Genomic DNA, 26,246 nt, shown 5'->3' with positions numbered 1-26,246 from the left:
CGTCCTGAGCTCCGTCAGGAGCAGCGATGGTGGTGGTGTGGTGTTGGAGGCCGTGGTCTAGGGAGGCGATAAGAAAGAGGAGGGAAGTGCTGTGTGTTGTGTCGGAAGCAGCGACAGTTGAATGCTGATTTCTAGTGCCGATGGAGAAGGCGGGGAGTGGCACTTATTGCGACCATATGGAGAGGTTCATGCGAGGCCCTTCACCCTAAGGCTCGGCCAGAGACCCCAACACACTGCTGGGGTGTGGCGAATGCTGCTGCAGCAGTAGTTACAGTCACTACCTCAACCAGGAGGAGTGGCGTGTGGCTGGTGTGTGGCTTTCTCGCCACAGGTGTGAATCATTCGACCCGCTCTGGTGATCCTGGACAGAAGACCCTGCCACTACGACAGATTTGAAAAGCGCTTTCGCAGTTCGTGCTTGTGTGCACGAGCGGTCGTTCCCGTCTGTCGTGCTATAGAGCACGAAGGACCTCTTTGTCAGTCAAGGAAATCCGGAACACTTCACTCCACCGGACACAAGACTTGCTTTCACCTCTGTTTAAAGTTGACCTCGACAAGGACCAGTTCTGTTTCGGCTCGTGTATGCGCGTACCCTGCTCTTTTTGCGTTGTGTGTCGCGAACACTTCTCTACGGCGGTAATAAGGCTCCCATGGACTGCACTTGTATCCAGTGCTTTCAAAGGGTTACTGTATATTGCTAGTTTCATCTCTCGATTTGCCCTCCCGCGACAGTACAGGGAGAGGAGGGAAGCAAAGAGAAAATCAGAAATATGGACATTTCACAGGACGTCCTTGTTCTTCCCCTCCCCTCCCTTCCATGGCACAGTGCCACGACCCAGTGAGAGGGTCATGGATCATGTGCGACCTGGTCTGAGTTGCGTGTGGGCGAGGGGAAAGTTGTGGAGGACGTGTGATGGGAAGATTAAGTTGCAGATTTGCGTGTGGGCGTGGGGAAAGTGGGGGACATGACGTGTGGGGCGTGCTGCGTGCGTGGGCCAGGTTGTGTGTGTGTGTGTGTGTTTGTGTGCGTGTGTGTGTGTGTGTGTGTGTGTGACGCAAATGCCAGGCAACCGTCACTCTGCACTCGTGACGCTGGGCGGTGACGATCATACCTTGGCTATGGTCTCCGCCATCGTACTCTCGTTATAACTGGACTGGGGTGATAACCAGATACGGGGAACATACTGGTTATACTCACTGCGTAATATAACCGTGAGAGAATTGCTTATAGACATATGCGTCTTCTTTTTTAGTACCAATATATTGTATCAAATATTTTTTCAATACTTTATATTCATATGGTATTTGAACTGAGTATGATGTATGGAATGATGAGCATGATAGTTGGATTGATACTTATGCTTGGCCAGTTATTAACCTCAGTACTCATAACAATAGCCAGGCCGACACCTCAGCTTTTAAAAACAATTGCCTGACATCATCCCTGCTTAGTACATTACTATAGCAACAGGCAGATATCCCAGTCTTATTAACAAAAGACAAACCTTTACAACAGCGAACCTTGTAAGTACTCCTTGCTTAAACAAAAGCTAACTAGTAATGTTACAAAAGCCAAATGTTACAGCCATTCTTGTCTCATTAATGAAAAGAAAAAGATTCTGGTCACTAGTTTAGAGGTGGGAAGCGGAGTTCTGAATAGGCTGAAGTGGAAAATCGTACTTCTTGCCGTTGGCTGATGAGAATTGAGGGATCTCTGTGATTGGTGAAGGTTGAGGGATCTCTGTGATTGGTGAAGGTTGAGGGATCTCTGTGATTGGTGAAGGTTGAGGGATCTCTGTGATTGGTGAAGGTTGAGGGATCTCTGTGATTGGTGAAGGTTGAGGGATCTCTGTGATTGGTGAAGGCGGAGGACTGGTAAAGATGGGAAAAGAGGTGTTTCAGAGTGCTGTTCCAAGATTTCGGCTGCCCCCTAATTCTGTTCACTGGGGTAATCCCCTTCTGGCAGGACAGAGCCGTTAGAGAGAACGAGCCAGATATTATATCTCGTCACATTTATGCTGTGGGAGGAGGAGGAGGAGGAGGAGATGCCACCCGCGACTGTACATACCACCAAGGAGGGCCCCTGCAACAACCTACCATCGTCCTTGGCGAAGGTCTGAATCATAATGGCTCGCCGCAACGTTGCTGCTAGAAATGAGAACAATCATCAGTTTACTTTGCTGTTCGAGGTGTCAAGACGTGCTGGGTGGAGAGATGCAGTCAGCCTCGAATGCTCAGGTTGCTTAGGATCCAGTGGAGATAGGTCATTCACAAGGGGAATTGAACTACTTTCCGAGAGCCCTGGAGGTGTCGTCGCCACTATTTTCCATGGCTGGATCGGTCACGATGTTGGCCGGGAGACTTGCGGGGGACATGGCGATGGCTGGCAATCCTCTGGCTGGCGCGAGATTTTAAGGCTTACGCCACAGGTCGTTCACGGTCCGCTCAGCCTGGTCTTGGCTGCACATGTGGGTGAAGGTGTTCTTGCCGAGCTTTCTCGTCGAGGAAAATCTTTTTCTGGATTTTATTTCGTATTCCTCAGGGGGAGACGTGGAGTGGCGCTGTTGGCCACAGTGACTGTTCGGGAAAAATATAGCAGACATTTACCTGATTTTATTCCTTTTGAAATACGAAGGATTTAATGAAGTTGATGATGGTGGATCAACACTGAACGTACAGCGAAGGTCTAAGAACTTCTTAACTGATGATAGTAGATCAACATTGAGAAGTGACTTATCGCTTCGATCTTTTTTTTTGACGTCGAGGCTCGATGGTGGCAGATCCTCTTTTAAGAAATGAACTATTGCGTAGATGATAGACTCCATAGACTGATCTATTGTAACTCGACGAGTTAAGGAAGGAGGGTGAAACCCCCTCCTCGCCTATTTAGCCAAAAATGGACGGGAGGAATATTCGTCACATGAACAACTTAGGCAGTTTGGTGTCCATGACGGGTAGAAAGCGGAAAACCTTTTTTTCCCCCTCCTCATCAACTCCACAAATGTTACAACTGTGTATTATCACGTCTTGTATAAAGACGTCTGTAGAACACCTGTACGACCATGCTGGACAAACCTGCGAGTTGGCGGAATCGAGCCGCTACTGCTATGACAATTCGGCTTCGCCGTCAGCTCGCCCTGGCAGAAAGGACCGCAGGAAGTAGGGCCATAAACCCTCCTCCCATGAGCTGTGGCAGGGCGAGTGTTCTCGTTACGTCAGTTATGAATAATGTATGACATACATCCGCCGCGTCACGAGTGAATGATGCATACGCTGGGGTAAGGAGGGTTGGCGGACTTTTTTGGGGAGCGAGGTATCTTGTATACGTCTGGTTTGAAGTAGAGATGGAACAGGTCTTTTCGCCACAGATGAATTGGATGATCGAAACATAGACATAAAGACATAATGATGAGGTGTGTGTGTGTGTGTGTGTGTGTGTGTGTGTGTGATCACTATTTGTGTGTTACAGGGGAGAACGCTTTACACTGGCGTTGACCCATCTCTTTATAAACTTCTAAACATGTACTTTATTCCTGTCTGTGTTTACACACAAACACACACCAGCCAAAGCCAGATGTGTTTGGTAATTCATACATGACTTAGGAACTGTATTAATTACAGATAAGATTCTCAAGAAAGCTCCTGACTGCCAAAGTGCTCAGAGGTGGTCATAAACTTAAGCAACGCCATGTCACACAGTGACTGCTTGGGAGTACCTGGGATAGATAACTGACGACTTGAAGGTCTATAATAAGTTTATCTGCTGGACTAGATTGTCTTGCGGATGCTGCAAAGGTGTGCGGGGAACGCGTCAAAGACAAGGAGTGGCGATGAAACAAAAGGAACGAGGAAATTTCAAGATACAGTAGTGGACAAATATGTTGGTGAACTTGTAACTGGCGGTGTTTGCTAGAGTCGCCAGGGCTATACGTGTTACGGGCCTTTGTTACCACTGGGACAGAGATGTGAGGGGACAGGTGAAGACGTGTAAGAGGATGGTTGAGATGTGGGGGAATAGGAGGTGTGTGTTAGAGATGTGGGTGAGTAGTAAAGAGATGTGTGGTGATGGGAGACCTCTCCCTTCCCCCAAGGATGCTGCTGTGTATTGTATGTGTCGAGTATGACGTGCGTGTGGCCTGTGCAACAATGGCTTTGTTACGTATGGTATTTAGGGAGGTCAGTAACTTCGCTATTTTATGCAGCAAGGACGTTATTAAGCATTGTGTTTATGCAATAATGACTTTTGTGTACGTTGTTTATGCAATAATGACTCTTGTCCACGTTGTTTCTGCAAGAAGGACTCTTAAGCGAGTTGTTTATGCAAGAAGGACTCTTGCGTATGTTGTTTGTGCAAGAAGGACTCTTAAGCAAGTTGTTTATGCAGCGAGTACTCTGCGTGTGTGCCTGTTTATGCAGCGACAACTCCTATGTATGTTGTTTATGCAGAGAGAGAGAGAGAGAGAGAGAGAGAGAGAGAGAGAGAGAGAGAGAGAGAGAGAGAGAGAGAGAGAGATCTATTTCGAATAGATTTCGCAAACACCAGTGGACATCATGTATGCCAGTAAGGAAGGGACCAAGGGAAGGGAACAGGAGGGTGGAATGCGGATCCAAAAACGAGTCACGAGGAGGAGAGTTGTGATGCGAGGTATGGTTTAGGACACCTTGCATGAAGGGAGAGGATGTCGAGGTGAAAAGGGAAGTCCCAGGTTGTGGAGACGAGTTTGGCCTTTTTAAAGTCCCTTGGATTGACTGGGTCATCAAGGTGGTTGACGTCAAGTCGTGACTAACTGCCGAAAACTTTTGAATATATTTTTTTTTCTATGTAAGATTGAGTCTTCTGAGGCAACTGAATGCCCTGATCAAGGCCATCTTGTTAACTACACACACACACACACACACACACACACACACACACACACACACACACACACACACACACACTAACCTAAGCCAGGTACCCAATTTATCGACCAATCCAAGCGGAGGATGAAAAGTTAGGTTGACTGTGAACATCCTGCCGCAACCAAGATTTGGTCAAACCTCCTATTCGCTCGACCCTAGGCGTCCCATAGATGCGCCACGAACTGTCTCGCTAACCGTTACACCACGGTGGCCTATATTTTCAGGTGTTGAAGGTAATTCTCACGCTGCTGCATACCATGGCTTATTGCAGTTCTCAGTTGGTGAATATCGGCATCTTCACCCAGAAACAAATATGCCCATATATAGTTCACACACACACACACACACACACACACACACACACACACACACACACACACAGAACCCTCATGGTGTAGTTGTTAGCGTCCCTGACCATTATAGTCACCACGGGCCGGCCCAGGATCGGGCCCGCGTAGGTTCGAATCCTGGGCGCGGCACTTGGTCTCCACCCATTCCAGGTATTCATCTTTATCCAGGGGCTGGTCGGCAATTGGGTTCAAAGTAGATAACAATCGCAATACTTTAAAAGTATATGTATGAATCACTATACACATGACCGCACAAGGCAGAGTTTACAACACCCTCTTGTGTACCACATGTAAATAAAGCACGTGTGAACCTACCGTTTTCGGGCGTTGTGTACGTAATACACGCAGGACCCCTACCATACGAGCCGAGCTGGCTGGTCGCTCCTCTCCTGCCCTGGCCTGTCCTGGTGACGCCCCTGGCCCAGGGTTGGTCGTGTTTGCTCCCCACCTGGTGGATGGCTGGCTCAACACCCATGTTCATACCGTGTTTGGAGCTGTTCACCTTGACGAACCGATTCATTTCATACTTTGCCTTACTGGGTTCTGACTGGGACCAAGATTTGTGTATTCCTGTGGGTTTTGCCTCCTCCTTTTTATAAACTTATTTTTGTACAGCAGCCAAAAAAAAAAATTTATGTCGTATTGTGTTAAGACAGTGTCCTTGTCCACTGGAAACATCTGGCTTCCGCCGTCCCTGCTCTAATTTTAGCTTCCACTGTCTTTTGTTTTAGGAGTGTAGAACAATGTTATCTCCACCTTCCCATCCCATTACCACTCGCACTCCATCACCACTCTCCCTTCCATCATCGACCTCACTCCATCACCACCCCCATTTATCACCACCCTCACTCCATCACCACCTTCCCTCCCTCGCTCCATCATCACCCTCACTCCATCACGACTCTCACGCCATCACCACCCTCACTCCTCTCACCACCCTCACTCCTCTCACCACCCACACTCCTCTCACTACCCACACTCCTCTCACCACCCACACTCCTCTCACCACCCACACTCCTATCACCACCCACACTCCTATCACCACCCTCACTCCATCACCACCTTCCCTCCCTCGCTCCATCATCACCCTCACTCCATCACGACTCTCACGCCATCACCACCCTCACTCCTCTCACCACCCTCACTCCTCTCACCACCCTCACTCCTCTCACCACCCTCACTCCTCTCACCACCCACACTCCTCTCACTACCCACACTCCTCTCACCATCCTCACTCCATCACCACCCTCACTCCATCACCACCAACTTAGGAAGGTATAACGCTCTGACGAAAATGGGCAGTTTTACCTCAAATGATCGTGTGATGACCTCACTACTGTGTGTATGCGTCCACACAAGAGTTATCATCATCACCACATGGTAGATCTGCAGTCATGTGACCCAAGGGCTGCTGACCACGGTGCGTGCGTTGATCACGTGTCCTTGGTGCAGGTGACGTCATGGTCGTCACCCTCGCTGTAGGGAAACTTTCGTGTCTCAGTGTTCCATCTTCCTGGACATTTGTGCTTTGGTCTGTACTGCAAATATACACTGTGTTTTGTTTGTTTTATTATATAGATGTTGTATGTGTATGCATGTATGTTTGTACTTTTGATATGTATATGCGTGTATGTTCAAGTATATATGTAATTATATAATTTGTAGTGGGTGGGCAGTGAATTATACACTCGTGGGGACCCCCATCTCTAGAATTTAGTTTACATAAGACGACATTTTGCCATTTGACTGTGCTATCGTGTAGCGCTCACCGAAGAAAACTTTTGATTTAAAAATAGATTCGTTTGAGTTACGTATTGTCGAGTGTCATGTGTAAAAATGGAGTGTGTGTGTGTGTGTGTGTGTGTGTGTACTGAATACACGGAGTAGATAGTAACGCTTTACTTTTGAGCGCCGAGGATTCGAGCCCTTGTTCGGCGTGGCAGGTGGGTATGCTACTATTGGACCACGAGCCAACTGTCGATAAGCATCTTAGACTAACCAATGGTCCACATGATCCCCGAGCATCTATGTGTGTTTTAAGTAATTATGTGCGCATGTTTATTCAAGCGTATGCATGTATGCCTCCGCGTATTAAACTTAACGTTACGGGTGTGATTGTACATGTACACACTCTTGTGTTCACAAAATATATAACGATATATAAATCGAGCGCGTGTGCGGAACATCTGCTGAACACCTGCACAGTAAAAACAACAGCTGCGCCATCGCCAACAGCTGTTGCCCCTCCTTCTTCCTCTGCGCCGATGCCGTATTGGACATCCTCGTGTGGTACAAATAGGTAATTAATTACGTACACACACACACACACACACACACACACACACACACACACACACACACACACACAGTAGGACATCGTAGAACAACATGGATTGAAAAGAAAAGGAAAGTCACTGGAAGAAGTTGAAGGAAACAAGACGGGGATATGAACGAGCGGAAACTGATCTGGATACCGACAACTAACGAAAATTGCAGCATATATATATATATATATATATATATATATATATATATATATATATATATATATATATATATATATATATATATATATATATATAAGAACACTGAAAGAACGCCTCACATTTACAGACCACTAGACGCGCACTCGTTCGTCCACACAGTTAAAAGTATCTTCGTAGATAGTTTCCATGAATTTCAAAGTAGCCTGTACGGCTGATGTTTTGGTAGGGTTGGTAAGTGTAAATGTATGAAAGTATTTCTGATAAATACGATAGCCCCACTTCATACTTATTTCCATCGAAATATGAAATCGGCACAACAGTGATTACGGGAAATGAAGGAAATTTCGTTAGCAATCGATATATTACATAGTCCTGAAAGCAGGGCTACTAAGCAGACCAGTCGGCATATCTTAAAATTCTTCGTTTGTGGTGTCGTATTTTTTTTCGTATAAAAAGTGATAGAACATATTTTTCTCATTTTACCGTGTGTATATGATACAAAACTGCCGTTGTATACTTTAATACTCGACGAACACATCACATAGATATCCCAGAACAGCTTCTGATTTTTTGTCGCCATTTCTTCGTGAATATCAGTGTCTTGCTGCAGGATAGCCAGAAAAAAGATATTCATTCATGCAGGATAGCCAGAAAAAAATATTCATTCAGTCCTTTCAGTGCAGTTAGTAAGATATTTTGTTAATTGGTCAGTGTGTTACGACTCGAACAAGATGATGCGATCCACTCGAAACCATTAACTATCGCATACCGAAATCTTTTGAATTTAATACAGTATAAATGCGAGTTTATTTCACTTAGTTCAGTATATTGAAATATAACCCGTAACGTGGTTAATATGCAAGTTATCAGTGCTAAACTATACATGTTTACAATGTAGTACTTGCTTGGGGAAGCGACATTAATGCAGATATAGTGGTCTAGCTGACAGATACTTTTAAGATATTCACATACCGGTTTGCGTTGTCGATTCGGTTTAACAACACTCATACAAATCATGCTTCAGAAAATACAGAGCAGGCGATATCAACAATACACTCTGGTAAATGTGTTTAGATAAATAGCAATAATAAATAACTGGATTATTTAGGACGATGGATTGGCAGTTTGGGCTTTAGGCCTATCACTTGCCAGGGTCGTTAAGACCGTTACACCTTTCATTAAGATAACTTTAATCCACATGCGCAGTTCTTAATTTTATCGCTCATTTCTGATCACAGACACTGACGCTTTCGTGGTAGGTATATGAAGTTAACGATATCTCTAATGTAAAGATTGACAAAAAACGATATCTCTAATGTAAAGATTGACAAAGTTGAAAAGTTATTTCAAAGTCTGCCACTTAACTCGGTATCATCAGAGATTTAGCACTTTCTCTTTAGAATAACAGTTTGCGTATAAACTATACAGATATTGTGCTTATATATCTTGTTTGCGCAATGTGAGCAGAAAGTCTAGCGGTGGGATGTATATATTAAGAATTAATCATTGCCTTACAAACTGGTCATATTGCATTGCATAATCTACTTATATACCGGTATGTGGCTGTTCTTGCATAGATGAGAAGTAATTGCATGTCAGGATGATGAAATGATAATCCATTCTGACGGGCTTAACCTCAATTTTTCAAATGACATCACCGAGCGTGCTGCTCTGGAGTAGTGAGTTTCGCATTCAAGACACGGCAGACACTAATTAGCATTTTTCCCAAACGAAATATGGATGTGATTTAGATTTAAGGGACGTAAAGGTTCAAGGGACGTAAATGGAAAGACTTATACCATAGCATAGGAAATGACCATATCAGTAACGCCACACACCCCACACACCCACACACACCACTGCTGTCATCAATGCCACCCTCTTTATCTCCACCATTGTTACCATTACCACCACCATTATAAACACCAGTATCGACACTAACAACCATATCATCAGCCATCATCACTCCATCATTATCACCACTGGAATTATCCGCCTCGGTAATCACCACCATCACTTTCCTTACCAAACAACTAGTACGCCTCACCATCTTCCCCTGGCTAACATGGCCACGTAAGCCCTGCAATTAACGCAGTCTTAAACTAGACTGAAATACGGTCCAGCTTCTCCATGGCCGAAATAAACCCAGGATGGTAAATCCGTCATGTTGCACTGGCCGGCCGCTCAGGTAACATCCTCCACCTCTCCATAACAGCAGCTTATGTGAATAAGCAGTATCATGAGAGAATAGACTTGGGAGTTTTTTTTTTTACTTAGATATTCTTTCATATATATATATCATGATACATACAGAGACTTTGTATGAAATTGTGAATAAGTGTTGTATTTATGATTAGTCGTTTAAAAACGAAGGGTTGTTAATACGAGAATTCATTATGAGCATAAAACTATCATCATATACAAGAAAGCTGTGGATAATATTGCGACTGTCTCTGTTTTCTGTGTTTAGTGATCTACGCATTTCTTAACCGATTAAGACCGTTGGTTTTCTCCGTATATGATCAATACATTATTCATGTACTGGCAGAAAAAGGTGTTTAAAATCAACTTGTTTAAGAGTCAAGATCTATTTACAGCCAAACTGGAACCTAGTATCATATACCTACGCAATCTGTTACTTTCTATGGTAAATTGTCATTACACAAAGAACTTACGATTTTACCGAGGTTGTGATGTGTTACCAAACCGCCTCGTCTGCTGCAGCCAAGCGTAGTATACGTTTAGCTCTTTGTTCTTGAGGCCCTCCCTCGCATGGGTGGTGGCTGATGACGACAAACACCTCGTTCATGGTTCCCATGGCCTCCAACACTAAAGGCACCTTTGACGACTTCAATGAGCTAGAGCGATTGCATTCAGCAGTGTAAAGGAAGAAAAGAAATCGATGTTGCGGACTAGTAGGCAAAACCTAGTCATGTAGATTTCCACTTTATATTAATTTTCCCGCTCCATTTTATTATTATTATCATTATTATTATTATTATCATTATTTTTGTTATTATTATCATTATTATTATTATTATTATTATTATTATTATTATTATTACTACAGTTGTGCATCTGCCGTGGCTTTAGTTTACATCAAAGCCGCTAGGTAGACAACGCACCATATACTTCCTTTTCTAATCTTTTTCCAATTTTCCCATGGGGTAATTGCTCTTCCCCCCGTCCAGTAAACAAGAGTATCTTCCGACGATGCATTGTTCCATTGCCTCTGATAAAGATGATGTAATGTTGCCTGTGATACCGACATGTTTATGTAAAAATGCTTAAAGTTTGCTGTGTTCGTTTGTGGTATATCTAATGAACTTTAGTAAGGTGACATGCTCAGTGGTATAATGTGAAGTGTGAGATATGTGCTCCCAGGAAGTGGGGTGAATGACGAGGTTCTATGATGTGCAGTCATGGCTACTGAATACGAGATTTTTTTTATTGTAAGACTTAATACTGTATTGATTTGCTTCCGTGCAGGTATCATATACCAGATGGTTTGGATATTTTTTGTGATTCTTGTTGTTGGTACTTGTTGGATATACCATGTGGGCTATTATTATTATTATTATTATTATTATTTGAGGAGGTTGTGTATAAGGTACGTTTTTATTCTAACCTAGCAAACGTAACTAGGTTGATTTTCTCCTAATTCCTCTGGAAGTCGTTATTGTCCTACAAACGCAAATTTGTTAGGCAACAATTCAATAATTAAACGCTCAAAGAATCTTTAGGGTCACGCATCCTCTTCTGTCAATTCTGAAAAAGAAGATGCATACCATGAGATACCATACAATTATGATCACCTGGACCAGGATGGGTCTCGTAGCCTAAGCGGATGTCTATCACGCGCCTTCCGAAAGAAGGGTCTCCTCAGCTCGGCCATGGTCATCATACCTGGTTACATTAAGAAATGAAATTCCATCTTACACTTATTTTCTGTAACTAATTCGATACCCATCTCATATTTTTATGCCAGGCATTTGATGGGTTAGTTATTCTATGATCTTTATCATATGGGAATGAAGATAAAGTACAATATCATATTTGATAAAGTGTTTCGGTTCAACGTATACATATTTTTCAGTTGTGGTGAAATTACCAGGAACTCGCCACATAAGGTTGGTTTCGCCTCAGAGGCCAGCTTTGAAAATTTCTCTAGTTGATGACGAAGAGAAGGCCAGCTGGTTTCTAATTTAGATTTCCTTGGTACTGATCTCTCTAAATATGATCTCTGTACCGGGTAGTGTTGCTTAACGATTTCAACGCCCTTGTATGATTTTTTGTACTTTGCAGTCTAATGTCAAAAGTTGTTTGTGTAGCTGTGAAATATTATGGGTTGGTGATGGAGTTCTTTTTTCCTGTACTTTGTTCCATTTCAGTTTACAACTTATTACTAGTGACTTTCGTAATCTTAAGGCTGTTTCTCTTCATATATAACTAATCTCAGCTTTTAATCCATTATATTTGATTAAAGGTGTCTGAAGAAATTGTTTCTCTTATGTATACTGTAGATAGATATAGTTAGATAGACACAATATATGGATGTAGTTAAAACTTAGGTATTTATACATATATATGAGTGAAAGATTTCTTCTCCATACAGTACATATAGTAATTAAGTGCATAAATGCATACATATATACTTATTCATAGAACCCCAGAACACGTGTATGGGGCTCTTGCTAATGCAAGGCTGCGCTACAACCATTAGCAGGGAAATTATGGACTCTGAATCAGGAGTTCCTCGACGAGGCTGTTTGTACTCCTTTTCGTTCACTAACAGCGATGCAACTTTGCTGAAGGTGACCTTTCACTCGTGGCGTAACCACATGCAGGCGGAGTCTGGTAACGCCCATACACACACAAACAGACACAGAGAGACAGACTTATCAGACTTATTGTGGTGGCTTTTCATGTATGAATGCAGCTCCAAGTCTTTTTTCTTTTTTAGAAGGGTGGCATTGTCAGTTTACCCTTTTAGACAACTCCAACCGTGAAGACCTATTTGGAGGATCATTTGTGCTGGCTGTATCTTGCAATGCAGGGTGGGTTATGTGCATACGACGTAAACATTCTCTGGTAACAGCGTAGTATGTAAGCACCAGTAATTATCATATCTTTGTATTCAAGTCTTGCCAGGTTTGTGCATAGCTCTGCTCCTTATATTTTCACGACCCGTTCTCTGTTTAGTGCCTAATGTATCATCATGATCTTGGGTTTAGATGCAATATGATGGGAATACTTGGTATGTAATACTCCTCCCTCAACTCTCATTCTACCTCTGTTCTCAAACTTTTTGTGTTGTGTATATTTGACGTGAAGTACTGATTCTGGTTTAATGACCTTTCGGTGTTGGAAGCCATCAAATCCAACAGCATTAATGTACTCTGTCCAAGTTTGGTAAACGGTTTCTGTTGCCTTGGTATTTACACCAGCGGTAAATGAAATATGTCGATGGAAAATGAGATGAAAGAGAAGATATCTTCACTTCCGCCACAGCGCGACTGTGTTTTAGTGCAACTTAATGTCATAGTTAAAGCCTGAATTGATTATTGCTTCTTCTGTCAACTTGCTGGTTGAAACATTGTATCACAAGGCAGGTAATTGTTAATCAGACAATGGCCTTTTAATGCAAGATATATATATTCTTTTTCGAGATATAGAATTAGGAATTCAGTTCACCCTGATGTAACAACACCCAAGACAGTTTCTTTAGCAGAAGGAATAATGGCTGTGAACTGTAATTGAATTTTCTTTGACACCTGAAACGCTACAAGTAAATAGAAGCACAGAAGCATCGAGTCATCATGATAGTGTGTCAAAGATTCCCGTTAGTGTGTCAAGAGATTCCCGTTATCGTGGTCAACGAGACTAAAATTTCTACCCAAGTGCAGCTTTTAGTTATCACCGGAAGCAGCCTGTTTGGCCAGATGCCCGAGCTTTGTATGTTACGGGGAAGCTGAAATATGGTGCAAATCAGGGCGGCGCATTAAGCGTTATCGTTGCGTCCGGTATGCTGATGTACGTGCGAAGCGCCGTGACGGCAATATCCTGGTTGTGGTGGCTTTAATACTAGGTTCCTGGGGTGTGCCGGGGCAATGTGGGGCAAGGCAGGTTCCTCGGGTGTGCCGGGTTAATGTGGGGGCAGGGCAGGTTCCTCGGGTGTGCCGGGGCAACAGGGCAGGTTCCTGGGATGTGCCAGGTGAAGGGCAGGCTGGGTGGGCTGCGCTGGCGGTACACCACCTTCGCTGAGGCTCGACATGGTTCCTCCCAACGGATATTTATAACTTTAAGGTTGTTTGAAGCGACGGCCCTGGGTTAAGGGGTGCACTGAAGCGGATATGGGGGGATATAGTATTGCACTTGTGGATATCATTATTTAAGATTTTGTTTGATGTAGTCAGTCTTACACACAGTGATTTTCTTCAGCCACTGTCAGTGCAGTGGCTAGAATGACTGTGCACGTATAAAATGGAAGGTTAATGTGTAAACGTTTGTCTGGCGATCTGTGCGGCATGTTTCGCTTCACGTCTTGAAGGAAACTCCTGCTTGTAAGATTAATGCTTGGTGACCGATTGCGGGAGAAATATGTTCCTCGGCATAGCAGTTTGAAATTTAGAATGGTTAAAGTTAACTTCTTACACCATGTTAAATCGGTTCACTCGCCTATCATCGTCAGTTGGCACTGTAATGCGAGAGAAACAAATGAATCAAGTTTGCGACTGAGGAGGTAGTTGGCCACGGAAGTTGTGTCATCGATCATCTCTTTAATGCTATTGTGTGGAGATGAGGGGAAGTGGGCGTCACTCAAACATCACCTATCACAACAATGCATTTCAGACCTAATTTGCGTGGATTGTCTCTACCATTAGTATATCACAAGGCAGGACAATTAAGAATTTCACAGATCAGAAGTAGTGTTACTTATTATTCTTGTTATGAAATGTAAACTCTCTGTTACCCTTCCGCTGAAACCTAGAATATATATATATATATATATATATATATATATATATATATATATATATATATATATATATATATATATATATATGTATATATGTTATTCAAAGAAAATATTGATATGTCAGTTAAGCCTTAAAAATATAAATTGGCGTATGAAATATTTACATATTGATTTGAATGTCTACGATGACGATCGCATTATATGTAAATAACTCAGTGTTTATCTCCAATATATCTTCTGCGATAATTATCGTTGTGCAGATTGTATAACGACAGTAATCTGGTAATCTTAGCGCGATATTATTTACCCCATGTCCATTAGCGTAATTGGTTTGTGATATACTGTTGAGTTTAACACGACGGCTACGATAACAGTGTTTTATCTTTTTTACACATTTCCGTATGGATTGTTACCACAGTTTAAACTTCATTAGCGGAAATTACCTAAGCGGTCGCTGTGTGAGAGATTCGCCATGGGCCATGTACATAGTAATTGTGTATCTGGTCTTCGAATTGTCCTTAACATCTGAAGGTGTTTTAGAAATTATTCAGTTGTTGGTTTAAAGCTTGAATATTACGGCCTCTGTGAGCCTGCCTGTCGTATGGCCTTAGTCTGAATAACCATCCTAACACCCATGTGAGGTTCTCCATGTACTTCATTTGATGTTAGAAGTTTTAGATATGTTCTCGTGAATGATTAATAGATTTTCGAATACAAAAGCGTAGTTATTATGATATAGAAGAGAAATTATAGGTTTATCATTTTGCATGCTTTCTTTCTTTTTTATAGATTTATTAGTCTTCTTTTACACGTATTTGAGAATTTGCACTTATAACCTACTCGAGTTGTATTGTATTGAAACAACTTATACTGACTAATAACGTGTTGAGAGTGAGCCTCCAAAACTTGGGCCATATATATATGTATATAGAGCGGGTGGCTGGAAATCCTCCCCTTTCTTGTTTTTTTTTTTAATTTTCCAAAAGAAGCAACAGAGAAGGGGGTCAGGTGAGGATATTCCCTCTAAGGCCCAGTTCTCTTCTTAACGCTACCTCGCTAACGCGGGAAATGGCAAATAGTATGAAAAAAAAAATATATATGTATATATATATATATATATTTAGTGAGTGTGGTCTTTGGTTCATCCTTAATACCGGTCTTAATGACCCTGGCAGTTGATAGGCTTAAATCCCCTACAACCAACCACCCTCCAATGCAACGCCTCCTCGAAGGGCAAGGAAGCTCTTATGTAAAAGTCCTCAGGCTTTAACAACGTCTTGGATGCTACTAACAGCTCTTCTTCTTTCTTATCTTTGCCTTACGTAACTCTTCTCGACATTTCAGCACATATTTACAAGCCTAGTCTTACATTATACATGAGGTCACTAAACTACCCATCATGTCATTTCATCTTGTGGTTGTCGCTTGTCTAGCTGCTCATGAAATTAGTCTTTCACGATTCGTAATTTTCTTCTTAGGTACTCGTGCCTTTGTGCTCATTTCATATATGATTATAGTGAGTTCCTTTTAGCTGATGATTCCCACGATTCTCATCCAACTTATTCTCGATTCTCTGTAAAGCTTTCATTGGGTTATATCATCGCCAGTTGCATCAGGCAGCTTCACGTTACTCATGATAGAAGTTCAGACTGAAATGTTAAAATGTCAGTCGGTAAACCAGTACGTTTGACACACAAAGGTAAGTAACCCTTTCAGCTACCTTTGTGAGTACTGTTACTCGTCCACGTTTACTAATGACAGAAAAATATGTCAGCTTCAGTCTAATTTCTTATGGTGTGAGGGATAGATTGTTTTTATTTTGTAGCGTATATGGGGGAAATAGAGAACGGGCGTGTAAAGACAAGGGCTATAACTATCATAATACTCATTTCACTGTTATCTCCTTTAGGTCACATAATATATTACATTGTTATATATATATATATATATATATATATATATATATATATATATATATATATATATATTTATATATTTATATATATGATTAACACATGTGTATTACTAGCTTCACACATTCCTTCCTAGTTGCTGCGTAAATAAACACGTCTAGTATTTCTTGCCTTATTCACTGCCTCGTCTTTTGTGTCTTTAGTGAATTCAGTTCCTCATTAAATCATTTAATTTCATTCTGTTGCGAGATAGGCGATGGACTTTGGCTAAATAACAAAAAATAAGAATCCAATAACGATAGTAATTTGATCCAGTACCACACATCTACGTGTTTCTTGCTCTTGGTTTGTGAGAATTCAACAATAAATATCTATATGCTCGAGCAACAGATGGTGCTACGGCTCGGCCCAGTGTGAAAGCAGTTTGGCTAAATGTTTCGCAGAACAGAGGTGCATGAATAGCACATTAGAGAACGCAATCCCAGGCTCTCAACCACAAGTACATTAATTAAATGCATTAAAAGAGAGATCGGCGCCATTTCTGCGGTTTTTAATGTGGCCGCAGAGCGCACTTCCTGTGACCTTTACAACCGGGATCCTTCATACCGGATAGATCTCTGCGCATCACGGGGTCCACCATCTACATGATTATAGATCTTTTGAGCTCAGAATATATTGTTGCCGATGCGTAACCGAGTGTCTTGGACGCAGGCCTGTGACCGGACGAAGAACATTTGTGTTTTTATTTACATTGTGGGTGAACGCATCTGCCTAGTACCAGCGGAAATTTAAGACCTCTGAGCTGGCAACGCCGATGACGTCACGGAGCGAGGGAACGTTCCACGGACGTTTTCTCCTCAAACAGCTGGGCTTTCCCCGCCTTCCCTCATGTGCAGTAACTGTAAATAAGTGCCACGTGTGTGTGTGTGTGTGTGTGTGTGTGTGTGTGTGTGTGTGTGTGTGTGTTTTACAGACATATTATACAAATATTTATGTATAAGCTTTTGGATCGCATGTGAGGCGTTGACTGCTGGCATTACCCATAAGGTTATTTGCGTGGAATTTGGAATGAAAATTTGAATATTTCGTGCAGTATATTATTCTGAATAATTGATTTATCATTCCCCCCTTCTCATGCCTAATCTTATCATATGTACAGTTTTGAGCGTTGATATTCAGTCAGAATAAAGAGGCTTCAGAGACAAGATTATAATACAGGATTCTGTACCTCTCCTGATATCCTCATATATTGTATATACCATGTACAGGACAAGGTGCAGCCCGGATATGGTTAATTCCGCTACGCTGGTAGTGGGATGTTCTACCATGCTTGTCTGCACCTGAATGCGTACACACAGAAACTCACACTGACACATAGAGAGAAACGCACGAAACACAGCAAAACAAGCGCTCACATTTAGAAATACACAAACACGCACACACATATGCACAATATGATACACAAACACACGCACATATGCAGAAACGTTCAAGTACGTACACACACCTACAGACACATTCATACAGTAACTCGGTCATGCACAAGAATAGTAAGTATTTTCGCACTGTGCTGTGTCTTAGATGAGGTGCTTATGCATTACGGGAGTATATTTAGGATTGAGAACCGAGATGTGTGTATGGGTTAGTCTTCTCACCATGTGTTCCCCTTTGCCTGTCTGTCTGTCTGCCTGCGTGTCGCTGTTGCCGCCCCCCCCACCCCCTCACCACCCTCATACATGTGTAACTTCAATACCTGGATGGTTTCCATGGCACTTATTCCTTTGAAGCGACTCTCCCTCTTCCTCCCTCCACTGCCCGCGACATCCATGGCCCCGCCTCGCCAGGGAGGGCCGCTGTCCCACCAGGGCCCGCCTACCATACCAGACCCCACCCACTTCCTTCCTGGTACCTGGCCTTATATGACTCATCTCGCTTCTCGACCTCCCGGGATGTAGAGAGAGGGGGGGGATGGGTGATTGCCTTCTGCCTTGGAAGTGAGTCACTGACTCATCTGGTATCTTTATGATTCACTTCTCACCTGCCTCACGTGTTCCAGGCGCGGGTGGACCTGACTCGTCAGTATGTCATCCACACTACCTCGGACTCGGAGTGTGAGCGCTGCCTCTTCCTCCTCCTCCAGCGGCACCTCAGGGACTAAGGTGAGTTCTACTGTTCTTCTTGTCCTCCGAGGCTCTCTGGAAAATGCAAGGTGAGTACTGGCATGCCTGTCCCCCTCCCTACCTTCACCTGGAACCATTATCTGAAGGGGGTGTGGAGTCCTTCTCCATCACCTGAGGAAGTGTGGAGTCGTCCTCCATCAGTTGAGGAAGTATGGGTTCCTCGTCCACTCTTTGAGGGAGTGTGGAATCCTCCTCCATCACGTGAGGGAGTGTGGAGTCCTCCTCCATCACTTGAGGGAGTGTAGAGTCCTCCTCCGTCACCTTGAGGGAGCGTGGAGTCTTTCTCCATCACTCGAGGGAGTGTGGAGTCCTCCTCCATCACCTGAGGGAGTGTGGAGTCCTCCTTCATCACCTGAGGGAGTGTGGAATCCTCCTCCATCACCTGATGGAGTATGGAGTCCTCCTCCATCACCTGAGGGAGTGTGGAGTCCTCCTCTATCACTTAAGGAATTTGAAGTCTCCAAACTTTCATCGCTTCCATAACCTCTAAGCGACATAGGCTACTCCTCAGAATATTCCTCCTTTTTTTTTTTTCTTTTTTTTTTACCTGCTGTAGTGTTGTGGTCCCTCTCAACTAGGAATCGCATCATCCAGACCTCCAGAAGGAGGAAGGTGAGTCACGTGGAGCATTGCAATGTTTCCTGACGGAGTTAAGGAAGGCCAGCGGATCACGCTGACGTCAGGGACTCCGGCCAGACCTGTACTGCTGTGTTGTGACGTCACGGCATGTTGAGGCTTCCAGGTAGTAGTAGTGTTGTTGTTGTTGTTGTTGTTATTATTATTATTATCATTATTATGGTTATTATTATTGTTATTATTATTATTATTATTATCATCATCATCATCATCATTATTGCTCAATGAAGAAAAATTATTTTGTTTTGCGTGTGATTCATTGTGATGACAACCCCCCATTCGATTCCCTACCACGCCTTTCCCCACCCCGCTCCGCCCCTCCCGCCCCGCTCCGCCCCGCCCCGCCCCGCCCCGCTACCACGTGTTCTTCCCGACTACTTTGTCTTGACTGCCAGACGCTGCCATGCTCTCCTGCCTGGTTTTCTTTTCTGTAATTCACTCCTCCACCCCAGCACAACCATGGTTCATCACCCCACCTGCCATACCGCGCCCCACGACCACGCCATTCTCTTCCCCCGTAGCTCTTGCATAACTGCCCCATGACCATAACCGAACTGCTTACCACCCCCTCGCCCTACCCATAGCTACCATAACCTGCACCCGGTTTGATCTGCTATGACCTCCACCCGGTGTGTTCCACCATACCCTCCACTTACCTCCAATTAGTGTGGCCCACTGTGGAGTCTACCCTGTGTGACCCACCATTACCTCCACCCAGTGTGACTCGCCATGACCTCCTCCCAGTGTGACCCGCTCTGACCACCCAGTTTGACCCACTAAGACCTCCATCCAGTTTGACCCACCATGACCTCCACCCAGTTTGACCCACCATGACCTCCAGCCAGTTTGACCCACCATGACCTTCCTCCCTGTGTTCCAGCAGGAGCGGGTGCGGCCGGTGTCGGTGTGTGACACCTCCTGGGCCAGGATGATGAGCCAGGAGCAGCGGCCGCAGCCGCAGCTGGTGCGGACGCCGTCGCAGGCCAACAGCTTGTGCACCACCGTGCCGCAGAACCTGATCGTCCACAACCTGGGCGGCCGACACACCCCCACCAGGAGCAGCCTCAGGCACTCCCGTATGATCGTCCTCGCCAAGAACGGCCAACGTGAGTACCTCCCTCACCTGCAACCTTGGTCTTACTGTCTCCTCCTGTACAGTTCTGCTCTCTTGTGGTACTGTGTGAGCTAATCCTGCTCTCTTGTGGTACTGTGTGAGCAGGTCCTGCTCTCTTGTGGTACTGTGTGAGCTAATCCTGCTCTCTTGTGGGACTGTGTGAGCAGGTCCTGCTCTCTTGTGGTACTGTGTGAGCAGGTCCTGCTCTCTTGTGGTACTGTGTGAGCAGGTCCTGCTCTCCTGTGGTAGTGTGTGAGCAGGTCCTGCTCTCTTGTGGTACTGTGTGAGCAGGTCCTGCTCTCTTGTGGTAGTGTGTGAGCAAATCCTGCTCTCTTGTGGTACTATGTGTGAGCAAGCTGCTCGGGTACTACCTGAAGTCTGGAAGAGTGTACACCAAGGGTGTTTAAGGCGGGTCCCAACCACAAAAACTATCCCTACTAAACCCTTCACGCCACGCCAGAACCAACCTCGCCCCACTATCCACGCCACATCACGCTACGGTGTGGTGTGGAGGGTGTGGTAGGGTTAGTTTTTATGGTCGGGACTCCACGCTGTTCCCGACATCCGGTAATAATAGGGCTGACCGAGCGACTGGCTGGGCCCGCGTGCCTGGCTGCTAACGACTCCAAATTACAAGGACAAAGGCGCGCGTAACCTTGAGGGTTAGTCTCTTCCATGAACGAGGAAATGTTCGAGTCGCAAGCCTTCGATATGAATTCCCCCGTCTCTCTTGAGAGTTGCCTTATGTAAATCTTCTCAACTGAGGTCTCCAGGCATTATTTTACCTTACAAGTTGTTAGAGACATCATGCTTGTTCCTTCCTTTATTTTGCTAGGAGCTGTATGCATTATCCCGTAAGCCCTTTTGGATTGTCAGCTTTTTTTTTTCACTTTTATGGGGAATTGGGGAGCCCTTCAAGTATATTCTTCATCTGAAGAGTCGTCTACATGTCCCTCTCTCCATTTAAGTGACGCCCGTGCGTTCCTTCAAAATATATATCAAGGGTCAACTGCTTATGTTAACTTTTCTGTGGTTTCGTTTAGGTCGTCTGTCATTTCCCCCTTCACTTCTCGGCAGGTTATCCCATGGGTTTCATCATTTCGTTTTTGTAGGGGTGATTTTAGAGATATCCTGTATGGTTTGCTGTCGCCTGCGTGTCCACGAACCTTCATGCAAGTAGTCAGCGCGATCCTAAACGTCTCGAAGTCCTCTGTGTTTCCTTTGTCATTGGCGTTCGCCTTCATCTGTACCTCCCCCCATCTCCTTGAGGTATGTCTGCGTGTTCTTCTGCTTGTCACATGACCTCCCGGGGAATTTCTGGAGGTCATCTTGGGGGGACTGGGTGATTTGGGTCACTCACCCGCGGCGTCTATTATTATAGTGTTGTCTGTGCGGTGACGACCGCTCTGACATCGCCCCGTGATCCGAAAGTCAATCAAAGAAAACGAAGAGAATCGCTTTGTGACGGATGACTAACAAGGAAATTATATACATTAATTCTCCGTCACCTTCTCGAAGGTTTTACTCTCGCTATCGTTCACTGGTAGATGAGGCTCCGCATACTGTACGTCAATGGTGGTACAGGCTTCATAGACCGCAGTTCAGTAGGGATTTAGGCTTACCGTGGCAAGCCAACCTAGCTTTACGCAGATAACAGCTTCTTGGATTAAAGAGAAAATTTCTAACTGCAGATTTGCAACCTCGCTCTCACCGTGTTTTAGTGGATTGCTAGTGACTATGTCGAGTGCAGTTTCGGATTTTGCTCATCGTTATTCGTCCAGTGCGCTGAAGAGTAGCAATAAGAAAGGGATTTTGAAAGAGAGAGGGGAGAAGCGGTTGGATATTAAGAACACAACTCTGAGGCTTGATGAGTTTCAGCCACAGCTTCTATAAACCATCATTACTCACACCAGCACAACCAACATTCATTATAGCGTAACGCAAAGTTTTTCCTTTTTCAGTATGACGTACTTAGAACGCCTCTGTGTCTGTGAAAAGACGCGAAAGTATCAAATGTTGCCATCAGGTTTATGTATTTATTTTTCTTTTATATTCTTTTGTACATACTATAAAACTCTTTAAAGTGATCATTGCGTAGTTTGGAATTTACAGATTCTTCTACGGTTGCTGCCACATGTGACATTCAAATTCTAGATAACATTCGCGTACTTGAATAACAATGATTCTCCGGTTATATTAGTTTTGAAATTCGTTACGCTTGCCTCCAGTGCCAAAGATGCCGACACGGACTAAGTCTTGGTGTATTTTTTTGATCGTGTAGTCTTAGTCATGGATGGTGTCGAGGAACACTTCGATAATAGAACAGCTTGGATGTTTGGATGTACATAAGTGTACAGATGACCATCCCCGCTCCAGGGAATGTTCCTTGTGGAAGAAGGAGAGGGGGAAGCTTTACTCATTCAAGGCAACTGAGAATATTTCTTGGTGCGAGGCTGGGTTGTAATAGATAGAGGTGGTCAGTTGTGACGCTTGATCACAATGCATCCCTCTGCGTCCGTTGTGAGAAGCAATCCCTAAATGTGTATTTCTGAGGCCAAAGCCAACCTCTGCCGAGCTGTATATTCCCGTGATGACATCTGATGGCAAAACTGTGTGAAGCATGAAGTGTACAACACTATGTCTAAGGTTCCATCCTCTGCTACCACCGCCTCTGTCACTCCTAGTTCTGACCTCATTACGAAGTTCACCGGAACTTCTAACACTGCAAATGTTCTCTCCTCCCAGAAGTCTCATGTTTGTGGGCGAGACTGATGAACCTAATGATACAGAACTAGAAATAAAAACGCAAATGCTCGCTGAGGTGGGCATCCCCAGGAGGAGAGGACGCCGATAGGAGAACCACCCTCGGTAGGTCGAGTCGGTTGATGCTGTGTGAGGGCCCCACTCCCAGGTGCCGGGAGAGGAACCCCTTTCACTCGATGATGAAATAAGAAAAAAAAAAGAAAAGGCTAAGCAGGCTGACCCCGCCATAAATCATAATGGAACACTTTCACTGAAGGGTCCTAAGAATATAGTACAGCAGTTATTGTTATATGTTATATATATATATATATATATATATATATATATATATATATAGTAACGGACATGGTATGGCATAAGCATGCCGTGGTCATGGCCATCTCAGATGAAAGGAAAAGAGTACAACGAAAAGAAGAAAAAACGTTGTAGTAGCTCCTTGGATGTTTGTAGACTTTACCATTGAAAATAGAAAGATGGTTGTAGGAAGAAGGAGACAAGGAAGAGAATTCCACAGAATGACTGTTCGGGGGGAAAAGTGACTGGTCTTCGCACGTAGCCTGTTGGAAGGAGCAGCTAGCCCCGTACCTGTACAGATCCAAGCCTTGGTAGCATTGACGCACGTGTATAGCTCACGAAAACAGAGGCCGAGCTAAATACCTGTACAACAAACAGGGAAGACAGTCCGTAATACATCTTTAAGAGGGACTTCCGAACGCTGCAGTAGATGAGTTGTCATGTCGAAGGAAATTGTCTTACGGAATAGACAAAGGACAAAGTCTACCCCAAACAGAAGTGCAGTTGAATCATTAAAAATCGACAGCATTTTGGGTAAAAAATTCATTGATGGCAACGTATCGTTCCCGGGGTTGTACTTTTTAAGAAAGGTGGACTACATCACTGTTAATGAGTTACCCCGAAAAAAAAAAAGAAAACGCTCTAAGAGATTTGGACTCGTTCTCATGAGTGAGGAAGTTCAAGGTACTGATGACATTGTGGATCAGACGGTTGCTGGGATGGCTCAAACCTGTCGTCCCTGAGCGACGGAAGTACGACTCTTAGAGATGACACACAAAATGCCGACAGCTGGTCCATCTTTGTCCTCAACAGATATACTAAAGAAATTCAAACGGGAGTACGTATGACGAAGCAGTGGGATTTGATCACATCCCAGTATGGATTTTTTATTTGTTTCACACGCAACCCTATTACTATTCGATCTTCATCTGAATATTGATTCTGATAAAGCGAGTCAGCAAACTTGATGCATCCAACTGATGCTATAGAAACCAACACGTGTTACTTCTACTGATTAAAGATGTCACAAAATGTGATGAAATCCATCTTGCAGTCTTAGAATATCAGTTGATATATATATATATATATATATATATATATATATATATATATATATATATATATGTATCCCATTTTTTTAGGGATTTATTGTACTGCTATTTTACCACGCAATTACATGCTGAAAAGTTTGGATTATCCCATGCGCCAGAAGTAATAAGCTGTTGAAGTGATGGGTTGTTGGTATGAGCCACATGCATAGTGAGAGTTTGACGGCCTTAATGACCCTGGCAGTCGCCAGGCTACGTCCCAAGTAACCAACCAACCAGGATTGGACTGAAGTTGTGCTGCCATCGTGGAGCTTGATGCAGATTATCCGTGGTGTAGCGGTTAGCGCTCCTGACCGTGATGCACATTATCCGTGGTGTAGCGGTTAGCGCTCCTGCCCGTGATGCAGATTATCCGTGGTGTAGCGGTTAGCGCTCCTGACCGTGATGCAGATTATCCGTGGTGTAGCGGTTAGCGCTCCTGACCATGATGCAGATTATCCGTGGTGTAGCGGTTTGCGCTCCTGACCGTGATGCAGATTATCCGTGGTGTAGCGGTTAGCGCTCCTGACCGTGATGCAGATTATCCGTGGTGTAGCGGTTAGCGCTCCTGACCGTGATGCAGATTATCCGTGGTGTAGCGGTTAGCGCTCCTGACCGTGATGCAGATTATCCGTGGTGTAGCGGTTAGCGCTCCTGATCGTGATGCAGATTATCCGTGGTGTAGCGGTTAGCGCTCCTGACCGTGATGCAGATTATCCGTGGTGTAGCGGTTAGCGCTCCTGACCGTGATGCAATCACAAGCCGTCCAGGGTCGAGCGCATAGGTTGGAATCCTGATTGCGGGAGGCGGTCTACAGTCAACCCAGGTGTTCATCCACTGCTAGGGGTTAGTCGATAGAATGGGTTGCTGACTTAGGTTAGGATATATATATATATATATATATATATATATATATATATATATATATATATATATATAGCGTCAATAGGATGGCCTTGATTAGGGCCTCAACTCCCCGTGGCGTCTCTGCTAACAACAACAGAAAAAGTAAGATCATCGCCTTTTACGCATTTTTAAGCGATCGGCTGAGCTTCTTGGTGAAACGCCTGTGTGATATATATCATTGAATATAAAACATAACGACTACTGTATGGTCAAGACAGACATTGTTACGAAATGTTAATCGTGCATATCCTAAAAAATATTGGCTTTCATAAGAACGGTAGCAGATAAAGGTTAGATCATCCAAACTCTCAGTACTTTAGATATTCTAAACAGGAAGAGAAAAGTAGCAATGTTACCTTACTCTTCGACTGCTGGCTTGATATTTTCGTCATCCAGAGACCCCCTGATTATAGACTTTTATTTGACCATCGTTGCCAGAGAACCCTTGTCGAACGGAACTTTGATGAAGATGTTCTTCGGTAGATACCAACTTTATCATAATGTGATACATTTTCTTTAGGGGAAAGAGGAGGGGAAATTAATCTGGAAGAATATAGTCAAGGTGATGGAAGCCGATATTAACCGGTAAAGTTGCCGTTGTGCAAACCTCCGGCAACGTTCAACCGTCCTCCCTG

At 44.0% G+C, this 26,246-nt stretch overlaps 1 protein-coding gene across 9 annotated transcripts in view; it reads left to right on the top strand.

Moving 5' to 3' along the window:
- Positions 1-26,246, top strand: part of LOC139754160 (uncharacterized) — a 143,808-nt gene that overhangs the window by 79,708 nt on the left and 37,854 nt on the right. For 5 of the 9 annotated variants that reach the window (XM_071671319.1, XM_071671318.1, XM_071671320.1 and 2 more), the window contains 2 exons: positions 18,687-18,789; positions 20,327-20,552. In XM_071671319.1, the coding sequence (XP_071527420.1) occupies positions 18,712-18,789; positions 20,327-20,552 (304 nt within the window). In that variant the 5' untranslated portion in view covers positions 18,687-18,711. The remainder of the gene's footprint in view (positions 1-18,686; positions 18,790-20,326; positions 20,553-26,246) is intronic. The other 4 variants (XM_071671324.1, XM_071671323.1, XM_071671325.1 and 1 more) reach the window with 1 other exon arrangement.

Source organism: Panulirus ornatus, chromosome 16 (genome assembly GCF_036320965.1).
Source record: "Panulirus ornatus isolate Po-2019 chromosome 16, ASM3632096v1, whole genome shotgun sequence".
NCBI classification, from domain to species: Eukaryota; Metazoa; Arthropoda; class Malacostraca; order Decapoda; family Palinuridae; genus Panulirus; species Panulirus ornatus.
Note: the sequence above shows the minus strand (reverse complement) of the source record. Positions and strands in the feature narration are given on the sequence as shown.